Source organism: Dreissena polymorpha, chromosome 3 (genome assembly GCF_020536995.1).
Source record: "Dreissena polymorpha isolate Duluth1 chromosome 3, UMN_Dpol_1.0, whole genome shotgun sequence".
Classification (NCBI taxonomy): domain Eukaryota; kingdom Metazoa; phylum Mollusca; class Bivalvia; order Myida; family Dreissenidae; genus Dreissena; species Dreissena polymorpha.
In genome coordinates, this window is record NC_068357.1 from 39,624,146 (window position 1) to 39,637,539 (window position 13,394).

At 36.3% G+C, this 13,394-nt stretch overlaps 1 protein-coding gene across 6 annotated transcripts; it reads right to left on the bottom strand.

Moving 5' to 3' along the window:
• Positions 1-266: 266 nt before the first annotated feature.
• Positions 267-9,145, bottom strand: LOC127873773 (calmodulin-like). Of its 6 annotated transcripts, none has more exons than XM_052417748.1 (6): positions 9,064-9,145; positions 7,027-7,057; positions 6,028-6,171; positions 3,882-4,124; positions 1,008-1,068; positions 267-677 (listed from the first exon to the last, which is right to left on the bottom strand). In XM_052417748.1, the coding sequence occupies exons 2-5, from the start codon at positions 7,046-7,048 to the stop codon at positions 1,040-1,042; spliced, it is 438 nt and encodes a 145-aa protein (XP_052273708.1). In that variant the 5' UTR covers positions 7,049-7,057; positions 9,064-9,145; the 3' UTR covers positions 267-677; positions 1,008-1,039. The 6 variants fall into 6 exon arrangements, with proteins under 6 accessions (XP_052273708.1, XP_052273705.1, XP_052273703.1 ...); XM_052417745.1 differs by lacking the exon at positions 9,064-9,145 and adding an exon at positions 8,953-9,042; XM_052417743.1 differs by lacking the exon at positions 9,064-9,145 and adding an exon at positions 8,852-8,916.
• Positions 9,146-13,394: the final 4,249 nt, after the last annotated feature.

The window sequence follows — 13,394 nt, forward strand, 5'->3', positions numbered from 1 at the left end:
GATAGTGGTTCGGCGCTTTGATTAAATAAAGAAAAAGTGCACGGTTAAAAAGAAGTGCCGATAGTGGTTCTGAATAACGTTTTTTTTAATTCTAGGTTTTTCGATTCAGAAAGCTTTTAACAACTACGAATATATGAGTAAATTAATGTATATAGCCGGTCAAAGCTTTGTTCCGCCACAGATTGTTTTAAATACTAAAAATTACTAAAAAAATAATTGATAAAATTTGTAAAGAAACAGTGTCCATTAAATAACAACAACAATGCTTGTTTATCATTATTTTTTTATTAATGCCCACTTTTGGGTTGCAAAATGCCGCGAATGTGCCACTTGTAGTTTTGGTCTGGATCCACTATTGGATTTTTCCAAACAAGATGACAGCCGATGTGTAATAATCATTTAAAGACATAACACACAAACATAGAAAACGTAAATGACACAGGAACGCTGCATCGACAATTTGCAGAAAGATTACTTTCCATTGCAAAGGTACATGTGTAATTACAAACAAAAATAATAAGTGATTGGTTATACAATTCTTTCATTCTGTCAAAACACTTGATGCTGTGTCCAAGAAGAACAGACTTATATACAATATTTTATTTCACTATTTATCACACCCTCAACGATGATCCTGGAACCTTATATACGTGAAATACTCTCGATAACATTTGTCCCTGAAAAGTGTAATAATAATATAACATAAATGTGATATAGAGACATTATCATGTAAATCATTGTACTGAAAATTAAAACTATTGCACACGACACAAAAGGATCTTTTCTTTAAAACAAGTTTGAGTGGAAGCACCAATACACGAATTTTTTAAAATACTAGTGCAATGTTTGCTTTGATTGCCAATTTAATACCAATATTTAAATACGAATAAACAATCTACGTGTGTATGTTTTAGTGACGTATATCACTATGAAAGCTGAAGTATATGTACACTATAAAACCGCCTTACTTGATGAACACATCTGTTCAAATGAAAATGTATACTTACTTATGACAAGTAGGCAAAACCTGCCGGCTTGGTTATTTACTGGTCATCATTTTCACGAACTCTGTAAACAACACAATAATTTTGTATCAAAACAACATACGAACAGGTTTAAATGCTGCTGACCAATTTATACATGTATACGCCGTTCTCATTCGGACTAGCAGTAAGCAAAATAGTTTGGTTCCAAGGGGTACACGACAAAATCAGATTCGCGGGTCCAAAAAAATGTCCACGGATCTGGTGAAATGTCTATTAAAAACGACACCGGACAGGGTAGCTTGTTTTTAGAAAGGAAGGTAGATACGGGTTTCAATATATTACAAATTCAATACAAAAGTTGTTTGAATTAACATACGAATTTTGTCAATTACAAAGAATTCTAACACGGCACGCGACTTGTTTTCTATAGACAAAGAAGGAAATCAAGTGTGGGTTATTCTGCAATTACTTATGGGCGGAGCTTAATGTTTCGAAAATAGTTCCGAATAAATAAAGAAAAAATTGCAGTAAATGGCACGTGCTAAAACCCGCTCTAAAAGAAATGTAATAATTGTAGCATGTATATATAAATAATTATAATGAAACAACAAATTGTATATTTGTTGATAAGTGGCATAAACACGCCTACAAAGAATGTTATTTGTTAGGAAACGTAATTTAGAAAACATTTATAGCATGTCAGCTTTTCAGTAGCATCAAAAACGTGACGGCATTAAGTTTCTACGATTGTTGTTTTCAATGAAAGTGACGTCAACTGCAAAATATTTATGAATGAAAACGACGTAATATGTTTGTACAATTCAATGACGTCACTAAAAAGTGAACTTTGTACTAAGAAGGGCGGAGTATTGAAAAATATAGTTCACGTCCTAAAGCTTGAACAAAATCAGAATCGTGTTAGAATCGAAATAATATTTTTCTATGATGGTTTGTTGTCGAATAACCCACAGTAAGTTGTATAGATGGGTGTTATCAAATCACTCGTGCTTCGCACTCGTGATTTAATTCCTACGCATCTATACTCCTTATTTTGGGTTATTCGACAACAAACCATGATAGAAAAATATTATTTCTTTAATAGAATACATGTAGTAGCGACTTACCCCTTGTTAGTCGAGGAGTGCTCTTTTTATACATTTATAACCCAAATTACACAACTTGTCTATAAAAATTAAATTAGAAAACTTGAAACGGCATTTAAAACACATTAAAATGCTCATTATGCTCTTCATTTTCTTTAGAGAAGCTTTAAAATACGCTGACATGAGTTCTTTGCCTTTATTCGTAAAGGCAGTAAATTATCTTTATAGAATAACCATCATATGAGTGGTGTTCTATGAAAATTAGGCATAATGCATGTGCGTAAAGTGTCGTCACATATTAGCCTGTGCAGTCCGCGCAGGCTAATCAGGGACGACACTTACAGTCTAAATTGGATTTTTGTTAAGAAGAGACTTCATTTAAACGAAAAATGTCATAAAAGCGGAAAGTGTCGTCCCGGATTAGCCTGTGCGGGCTAATCTGGGACGACATTTTACGCACATGCATTATGCCCAGTTCTCTCAAAACAAGACTCGATTATATTTCTCAACAATGACGTATACCCGGTAATAAATAAATATTAATATGCTAAAATAGACAACTAATTATTTAATGAATTCTACTTCTTTGTATGACAATAAATCAACCGTCTATAATTTGGACAACTCAATAAACACGTAAACGCTTAATTGAAGGTTACGCTTTATTGACGGTTTTAGTTGTATTACCTTATTCAAAACCTGTCCAGACCCAACCCGAAAATTTACGTATTTTTTACCCGCCGAAATACCAGAATAATTTTTGACTCGTTTGTGCCTTAATATTGTTTACTCATGCTTTCTATCAATTTACTCACATCTTGTGGGTTCTTGTCTTTAGTAATCGATAACAACATGTGCAACGAGCGGTCTCAATTATTTCACACCATTATCGTATTTGAACTTCCCGCCCCGTGTACACGTGCACGTATATAAGTTACACAATCAAACACATCCTACCTTCATAGTTGATATGTGCGTCCCAATCAAACAATACATGCATGTGACAATGTGAAACTACCTTCATAGTTGACATGTGCATCCCAATCAAACAATACATGTATGTGACAATGTGAAACTACCTTCATAGTTGACATGTGCGTCCCAATCAAACAATACATGTATGTGACAATGTGAAACTACCTTCATAGTTGACATGTGCGTCCCAATCAAACAATACATGTATTTGACAATGTGAAACTACCTTTATAGTTAACATGTGCGTTCCAATCAAGCAATACATGTATGTGACAATGTGAAACTACCTTCATAGTTGACATGTGCGTCCCAATCAAACAATACATGTATGTGACAATGTGAAACTACCTTCATAGTTGACATGTGCGTCCCAATCAAACAATACATGTATGTGACAATGTGAAACTACCTTCATAGTTGACATGTGCGTCCCAATCAAACAATACATGTATGTGACAATGTGAAACTACCTTCATAGTTGACATGTGCGTCCCAATCAAACAATACATGTATGCGACAATGTGAAACTAACTTTATAGTTGACATGTTCGTCCCGATCAAACAATACATGTATGTGACAATGTGAAACTACCTTCATAGTTGACATGTGCGTCCCAATCAAACAATACATGTATGTGACAATGTGAAGCTACCTTCATAGTTGACATGTTCGCACTAATCAAGCCATACGTTACAACATTGGCCTACCATCATAGTTGACCTGTCCATCCTTATAAAGCAATACGCTACCATGTGGGACTGCCTTCATAGTTAACCTGTCTGTCCTTATAAACAATACGTTACAAAGTGGACCCACCTTCGTAGTTAACCTGTCCGTCCCCGTCCAAGTCCGCCTCCCGGATCATCTCGTCCACCTCCTCGTCGGTCAGCTTCTCCCCGAGGTTGGTCATCACGTGACGCAGCTCCGCGGCGCTGATCATTCCGTTGCCGTCGCGGTCGAATGTCTTGAACGCCTCTCGCAGCTCTTCCTCGCTCTCGATGTCGTTCAACTTCCGCGACATCATCGTCAGGAACTCGGGGAAGTCTATGGTACCGTTTCCTGTAGTTAAATATTTGTGTCAGTGTGTATGACGATATGTCACCGAAATGGTGAACTTTGTACATAGTTATCATTTGTACTAACTGCGTGTATATTTATGCACATGGAAACCGGTCATTATATATTAGACAGAGAATACCCGCTACATACGGGAGAACCTGTGTGAAACAGCTCGGTACGGTGGCATAGAGGTGACATTCACTCCTCTTTTTTTAACTTGCACTCCTTTTTTTCTATCTCGTGGCCACGACTTAGTAACTCGGGATCTCGAGTTAGCTATGTCGTGGCCACGAGATAGAAAAAAGAGGAGTGCAAAACTAAATAAAAGAGGAGAACAATTAAAAAAAGAGCGGTGCAGTAAATAAAGGAAGGGTGCATTAAACAAAAGAGGAGAATACTATTAGTACTACTATTACGACTACTACTACTACTGCTGCTGTTGTTGTTGCTGTTGCTGCTACTACTACTTTTACTACTACTACTACTACTTCTACTACTACTACTACTACTACTACTACTACTACTACTACTACTACTACTACTACTACTACTACTACTTCTACTACTACTACTACTACTACTCCTACTACTACTACTACTGCTACTACTACTATTACTACTATCGCTACTGCTGTTACTGCTCCTCCTCCTTCTCTTCCTACTATTACTATGTACAGATTATTTACACATGTTACGCAAAATTTGATTGGCTGACTAACTCGGGATCTCGAGATAGCGAAAATGCACTCTGCCTTTATTTACTGCACCGCTCTTTTTTTAATTGTACGCCGCTTTTATTTAGTTTACAATCCTCTTTTTGCTATCTCGTGGCCACGAGTTAGCTATGTCGTGGCCACGAGATAGAAAAAAGAGGAGAGCAATTTAAAAAAAAAAGAGAAGCACCGCTCTTTTTTTAATTGTACGCCGCTTTTATTTAGTTTTGCACTCCTCTTTTTTCTATCTCGTGGCCACGACATGGCTAACTCGTGGCCACGAGATAGAAAAAAGAGGAGAGCAATTAAAAAAAAAAAAAAAAAAGAATGTCACCTCTTTGCCACCGTAGCTCGGTCAGGATCGTGAATACTATTTTCGAGTACACGATTGTCCGCATAATTTTCAGTCCCATGACATTACATTTATTTCAGCAGTATATCAGGGTGGAGGATCAACGGGGTTCACAAGGAGTTAATACACGGGCTGGACAGAATATAAACACTTAATTCTTGCAAATATCTCAAGTTATTGAACTACATTTGCAAAAATCTTAAGTGCATAAAATGCAGTTTTTCTTGCAGTCTGTGTCGATATCTTAAGATTTTAGAATAAATCCTTGAATACGCCTGAAATCGATGCCAAAATTTCACGTTGCGTGAGCAGCATAAAAGTAAACCTAAATGCTGTACGCATTAACTTTTTGGCCAAAAACACAGGCTTATTAAATAAACTTCTTCTGCTGTATTTCACATTGCCATAAGCAGCATAAAGAATGTCTTTTATGCACTAGTTGAAAGTCTTATGAAAAATTGTTTGAAAAAGTTATTTGAAAAAAAGTCACGTAATCCTGTGCATTGTATATGGATGCTTTTTATTTTATCATTCAAGTACATACCGTATCGTATGACCTAAACCGAACGGCTCATTATAGTAGACCAATGCTTGCATACACGTAACGCGTTTACTCTTAAGTATACTCTTAAAGGCACCGGTCATACTCCGGGGTACTTTTTAGTACCGGTATATTTTTCGTACCCCGGGTACTTCGAAACATACTTAAAAGTACACGGGGTACTTTTAAATAGCACCTTACCCGACAGCGACCAATCGAGCCTCAACATTAGGGACCAATGCCCATCTCCACGTGGCGCGTTAACGCCGTTTCCACGGTGGTCAAGCGGTTACTCACCGTCAGCGTCCACCTCGTTGACCATGTCCTGCAACTCTGCCTCTGTAGGGTTCTGTCCCAGCGAGCGCATCACGATACCCAGCTCCTTCGACGAGATCGTCCCGTCCCCATTCTTGTCGAATAAGCTGAACGCCTCCTTGAACTCTGCCAACAGACATTCGCAGATCTGAGTGAAAAGTAGATCCACACAAACAGGTTAAACAATCTGATTAAACAGTAGATTCTAAAAAAAATTGAACATCTTTATTAAAAAAAAAATTGCTACCCATTAGGAGTGAGGACGACCCTTAGAACTTGTTATTTCTTTACAAATCTCAGCCGTTTAACCAAACCTTTACTGCTTTTGAAAGTGCATGTTTCATCAGTTTAGTGATGTGCTATGATATACATGTAAATGTTTTATTGTGACCTACCGGTGAAACCGGAGGGGAATTATGGTTTTCGCTCTGTGCGTCTGTGAGTCTGTATGTCTGTCACACTTTTCTTGATCCTGCGATAACTTTAAAAGTTCTAGATATGTTTTCATGAAACTTGAAACATGGATTGATGGCAATATGGACATTTTTTATGCACGTCCTTTCATTTTGTTCCTACGTCGAAAATTCTGGCTGCTATGGCAACCAATAGACTAGACATACTGCTGAAAATGGTGGGTTTCAGGATCCTGCGATAACTTTTAAAGTTCTTCATATTTTTTAATGAAACTTGAAACATGGATAGATGGCAATATGGACATTATGCACGTCATTTAATTGTGTTCCTATGTCAAAAATTCTTGTTGCTATGGAAACAAATAAATATAAAAAATCTGACGATGGTCGAATTTCTGACAATGGTTGAGCCGGTAGGAGACATATATTGCTTGGCAATAGTCTTGTTATTCCTGATTTTCATGAAGAATTGATTGGTCATTCTTTAAGCAGCTTGTGAACATTACGTAAAAGCAGCATATACCATATTGCTTTCGAGAACAATATACAGCACTTTATGTCCACTTACCAGATATCTGCTCTTCTGTCATCTGCTCAGCCTATTAAAGAAACATAGCTTGCTTAAAATATTTATATATAGAGAAAAAGAAAAGTTTACCCGAAGTATATCTATACAAACTTTCCCGAAGTATATCAATACAAACAAGTATTAATCTCATTAAAAACGCAACAACTGCATATTTAACATAATGAAACAACTGAATATTTAACATAACGAATGAACCCTAAGGTCAGTGAAAATGCACGTCTAACTAAAAACTATAAAAGTGTTAAATCACATATTAAACATCAGTATACAAGATAATATAATTCCGAAAACTTTGCCGCTATAAATGTACTTGGCTGAAGTTAACGTGTCGCTATCTGTAAATTCATGTAAGTTGAATAACAGGTGCGTTAACCCATTTATGCCTAGTGGACTCTCCCATCCTCCTAAATTGGATCAATTTATTTCCAAAATTAGGGATGTCTAGTATATTTACTTTAGTCTAGTATATTTCTTACAGAAATTCCTTAAAGCAAACAGCGCAGACCCTGATGAGACGCCGCTTCATGCGGCGTCTCATCTTGGTCAACGCTGTTTGCCAAGGCCTTTTTTTCTAGACGCTCGGCATAAAAGGGTTAAAATCGTTAAATCGATAAATAACTAATTTCCCGACTAACCATGGTATAATTCCCAGTCACTTGCAAGCGTCGCTTATAATTGTACAACGTTACTGTTAAATAAATGCACGTGTTAATACTTCAACTGACTAATTAACGTATTGGTAAATAAAATAAATCGGACATTGATTTTCGTGCGTTACTTATTATCAGTAATTGACATTCAATACATCTTTACTACGGTACTCAACTCTGATCGGTTATAAAGGCGCCTTTTGTTTCAGCCGGTGTCATAATGCGACAAAATCGAGGCATGTTAGAAGCTGTATTCCGCACCGCGGAAGATCCACCCCACTAAATGTATGCTTAACCTGTTTGCTACACAGAGTGGTCAGGTAGCTAGTATTTGTTGTAAACAAAAACAAGACATATTGAAAATTCGTCAATCATCTTTTACTGACTCATTGGTTTTTCAACTACGATTATTGAACCAGCTTGTTTTACGGCGGATTGAACACAAGCCTGTTTGTTGAGTAGAACCATGATGCATGCGAGATCTTTGTAAAGTATTGGATAATCCACCGATGGAATGACGGGAATCTCATCCATAACAAAATATATTTTCTTTTGTTCAGGCACACCAAATCGTGAAATGACTGTGAATATATATCCGCGTTTTCGAACTATGTAACTCAAACTGGATTTTAAAAAGATGATCTTGGCATTTGAACAAATTGACAACCGTTATAGCTAGCTGACCAAAATAAAGTCAAATTTAGTCATCGCTCTACCCAAACTCATAAGGCCTGTGGCTGCACGTAACAGAATCCCGAAACACTTCATGAATGGTATTAACATTTGCCAATATAAAATCAAAAGTGCTAGATACTTTCAAATTTAGAATTGGCGACGCTAGATACCTACCGCCTTCATCCCCATTTATAACTACTATACATCGTCAGCAATGCATCACAAGCAATGCTAGCTAACCCCATAACGTCATCACCAATATCAGCTATCTACAAAAGATTTTTGGCAGTTCTAACTGCCTCTATTACATCACCATCAATACGAGAAACCTTCCTTAAAGTGTCGGCAATGGAAACTACGTCTATTACATCAACAGCAACACAAGCTCCGTCCATTTAATTGTCTGCAATTCTAGCTATCTATATTTCGTAATCAGAAATAATATCTGACTCCATTATATTGTCAGTAATGCTAGCTACCTCTATTTCATCATCATCATTACAAGCTACCTCCTTTAGATTGTCTGCAATGCTAGCTCCCAACCTCCATTACATCACGAGTATCTAAATTCTTTACTTACCTCCCTTTAATTGTCGGCAAATCTTGCAACCCCATTTATATCAGCAATACTGGCTACCCCATTACATTACTTGCAATTCTAGCTACTTCCATTAAATTGTCAGCTATCTACCTCTATTTCATCATCAGCACATATAACTATCTCTATTATTCATAAGGGGTGCTGGACGTTTCGTGCCACTACCAGTTCGTGCCACTGATATTTGTGAAGGAGGGCATTGGACGTTTCGTCCCACTGATAATACATAGGCGGATAGGTGTGAATAATACCGTATAGGTGTGAAATCATAACATAAAACTTTCGCACCTTTGATTGTAACATCTGTTCAATGGGAAAACAACAATGTTTTTTTTTCAAGATTGTTTAAGAGTCAATTTAAATGCTTCATATAATACATTAACAATACATTACATAAGTATATTAAAACATCAGAAGTGAATGCAAACATACATTTTAAACAAAAAATGCATCATACCCAATCTGTTAGGATTATCTTGTGTTGGCAGAGATTACATAAATATATACAAACATTTGCAATAAATTGACATTAACAACATCAGAAGTGAATGCATGCATACATTTTAACAATATCTAGATTGATAACATAAATATATTCAAACGTTGTTTTAATACACATATACAAAAGTGCACAAATATAGAAACACAAATACAACAGCATACTATCCTATCATACACATACACAAATCATATATACAATGTATTGCATTTCAGAAGTTCTCATCGTGGATGTCATCCTGGGTTGTGCTCGGTCCCAGCCCAATGATATGGCTGCACGTCGCTCTCAGCAGTTGAGTAGTTGTCATGTCACGTCTTCGTTCTTCTCCCAGATCTCGAAGAGCCGCCCGTGCACTTCTTTGAAAATTTTACGGTGTATCCGAGTCAGGGCGTTCTCCGACACAAGGCGGATTGTCAGATCCACTGTTTCTGCCTCACGGCGCAACAGGGGGACGAGCACGTAAAATCCTAGGTCGGGACGCCCTGCTCGACCGTTGATTCTGCGATGCCATCCTGGAAAAAAGAAATATGTTGTGAACTATGTGATGTATATTAGTTTGTATTTAATAATATTTAAATTATAACTATCCAATGAAAATGTGATATATTAGTTTTTATAAGATAATATTTAAATTATAACTATCAATTGAAAATAATATATTGCTTTATTATTCTATATATGTAAAAAAAATACCTTTAACGTCGTTGTTCGTTCGTACCGTCTGGCGGTATTATATACTGTGTGTTCAACTGACTTTATTTACTCCTTCAATGAATTACACAGTTTGTATAATAATTAAAGCGGCGAGTTGTTTACTAATTGGTTACTAATTGGCCATTAAAAGCCCGTGTCGGTAAATTAAAGGCCCGAGTCGGTAATTAATTGTTTGCTAATTACGTAAATACACATACGGCTAATTAAAAGTTTGTGAGTCGATAGTAAAGCATAAGCTTTTCTTAAAAGAAAAAGACAAACTTTATTTCAAATTGTATTATTTTTCATTCGTATTATATATTATTATTTATGTATATAATATATACAATTGAAGCATAGAAAATAACAGCATTTCATGTTTTATATTTATTAAACATAATGAACTATGCACACATGTTTTTATACTAACAATAAATCATTTTATTTTATTATTACAAGCGCATACACATGATTTATAAAAAATAACAACACTTTATGCTTTATGTTTATCGCATATAATACACTATTTACAAATATTAGTATACTAACGATAAATCATTTTATTTGTTTGTTATTTATAATCATAATTGTCAACATTGTTGTAATTTTCTACATTTACACACACCCCTATATCATTCACACCTATACGGCATTATTCACACCTATCCGCCTATATATTATCAGTGGGACGAAACGACTACCCCTTTTCAACACAAATATCAGTGGCACGAACTGGTAGTGGCACGAAACGTCCATAAACCATTCATAAGCGATGCCAGCAGCCGAATTATGCAGCTACTTCCATCATTTCATTGGCAATGTTTTCTACTTCCATTATATCATCAGCAATTCTAGATACGTGTATTTCGATTACGTAATCTGTAATTTAAGCTACCTCCATCACATCAATTTTACTGTTTTGGGGTTGTCAATAGAGAGTCACCAGTCCGGGACTCAAAACCACGACCTATCACTATTAACGCAAGTGCTTGACCGAGTGAGCTTGTTGGACTGCTAAAATATCTTATCATCAATCCCGCTAACGTCCCTTACGATGACAATATTTTGCACCATTTACGAAGTCGTCCTCATATACGAGTAACAGGGAACAGTGAATACCTGATCCTGACAAACCCACAAGCTAGTTGTCCCCAGAACATCAGCGGCAATTCTATTAACACATATTCTATTGTGATAAATGCAACCTGTCTGCAATGTGTCGCCATCAAGTAAAGCTGCTTCCATTGTATCATCAGAAAAGCTGAGTACCTACATAAAATTATCTGAAATGCTAGCTAGAGCAAGTACATCATTAGCCAGTCTAGCGACTACCATTCAATAATCAGAATTTCTTGCTACGTCTTTTGTATACTCAGCTTTGCTAGTTACCTCCATTAATTCATTGTACATGCTAGCTTCATTTATTAAATCATAAGCAATGATTGCAAACTGTATGTTACATCTTGAGCAATGCTAGTTACATTCATCTCATCATATGGATATCCTCATTACTGCATCAGCAATGCTAGCTTCTTTACTTATATTATCATCCATGCTTACCTAATGGAGAAAACATTAAAGCAATTAAAGTTACCACTATCTTAAATCATTCAAGGCAAATTAGGAGGGGATTAATAAAAATGCCCTTCATCCCTCCATTCCTATGTCCGTAACACTTGTTCTTTCTATATCTCCAATACCTTTCAATAGATTTTCATGAAACATGTCTCTAACATTTAGGCCATTGACACGATTTGCAGACGGCATGAGTCAGTCACACAGGATCAAGGTCAAGGTTATACTTTATATACGCTTGCCCACATGGGCTATTTTTCATTGATTCCATATGATTCCCATATGGTCTGTAGAAGGGAATGCCCATATTGGACCTATATGGACAACCTCAGATACCACCCATATGGAGTCCATACTGCAGCACTGTAAGACAAGTTGAAATTTATCTATAATAATGTTGTGTTTGTGGTAATTTTTGAGAACACGGTTATAACAATTTCCAAAGTAAATTCGAAATACAGAACTTTATTTTATATTTATTTTCAGTATGATGATATCTCAAAATATGTAAACCCTCATATAAATTGATGCACATATTGTGTATGAAGAACAGTTGGTACAATTTTATTTTATAGTGCCATGAGTTACATTTGTAACGTATTCATGCGATGTCAGTTTTCATGGCAAACCCGGAATAGCATGGATATGGTAGTACAAGAAGCCATGAGACAACAATCCCATATGCACCCCACGTAGGACCCATACGGAGTGGCCATATGCCCCGCGGCAAAACCTGTATGGGTGTTATATATATAATGCTGGCTGGGTATTTTTGTGTTTGGGCAAAATCTCACATTTCCATAGAAATATTTCATGAAACTTAAACCATCAAGGTCATTGAGATAATGTACAGATGACGAGTCATATCAGCTCAATGTCAAGGTCGTACTTGAAGGTTAAAAGCCTGAGTATTTTTAGTTTTAATTTGTTCCGTATCTGCTTTATCCTTTGAATTATGTTCATGAAACAAAGAAATTAATTTTCAGTCTTTAAACAATGTGTAGTCATGCCGGCTCACTGTCAATATCATAATTGAAGGTAAAAATGCTATTCTCCATTTTTTTTGTCAACATTATATCTCCCACACCCTTTGAGAACTTTGCCAGAAAAGAAAATGTGAATAAGAAGATCTGAAGAAGGCAAGACAAAATTACACACATTAAAGATCAAGGTCATATTTGAAGGTTAAAAGTCTGAGACTCCATTTTTGTGTCAGCTCCATATCTTCTTTACATTTTGAAAAATGCCCACGACGCTTCAATCGAATGTTTAGCTGATATTCAGGAATCATGGAATCTTTACATCAACCCAATATGAAGTTCACACTTAAAAGTCAAATTTATGAGCTGCCATTTTCAGTTATATTTAGGTGTCTGCTTGTCGCTCATTGCCACTGTGTGAAGAAGGCATTTATTACAAGCCAGTCATGCGAAGTGAAAGTCACTGTCACGAATGAAGGTTGAATGATTATGTGTGCATTCTAAAGTATGTTCCATATCTGTTGCCGAGGGGTCTGACAGTCTCATGAACAGGCATGAGACTGTCAGACCCCTCATGGTCAAGGTCACCACTTCAAGGTCAAATAAATAAAGGGGAGAATAAAGCTGTCTCTTGGTGCATTTACATTACAAACTTGAGATGGATGAACATAAGGAAA

Excerpts from the sequence above, each read along its gene's own strand:
- LOC127873773 (XM_052417742.1), bottom strand. Across the intron at positions 6,172-7,026 it reads GACAGAAGAGCAGATATCTG|AGTTCAAGGAGGCGTTCAGC; the intron begins GTAAGTGGACAT and ends GTCTGTTGGCAG. Across the intron at positions 1,069-3,881 it reads CGGACAGGTTAACTACGAAG|AGTTCGTGAAAATGATGACC; the intron begins GTGGGTCCACTT and ends TGTTGTTTACAG.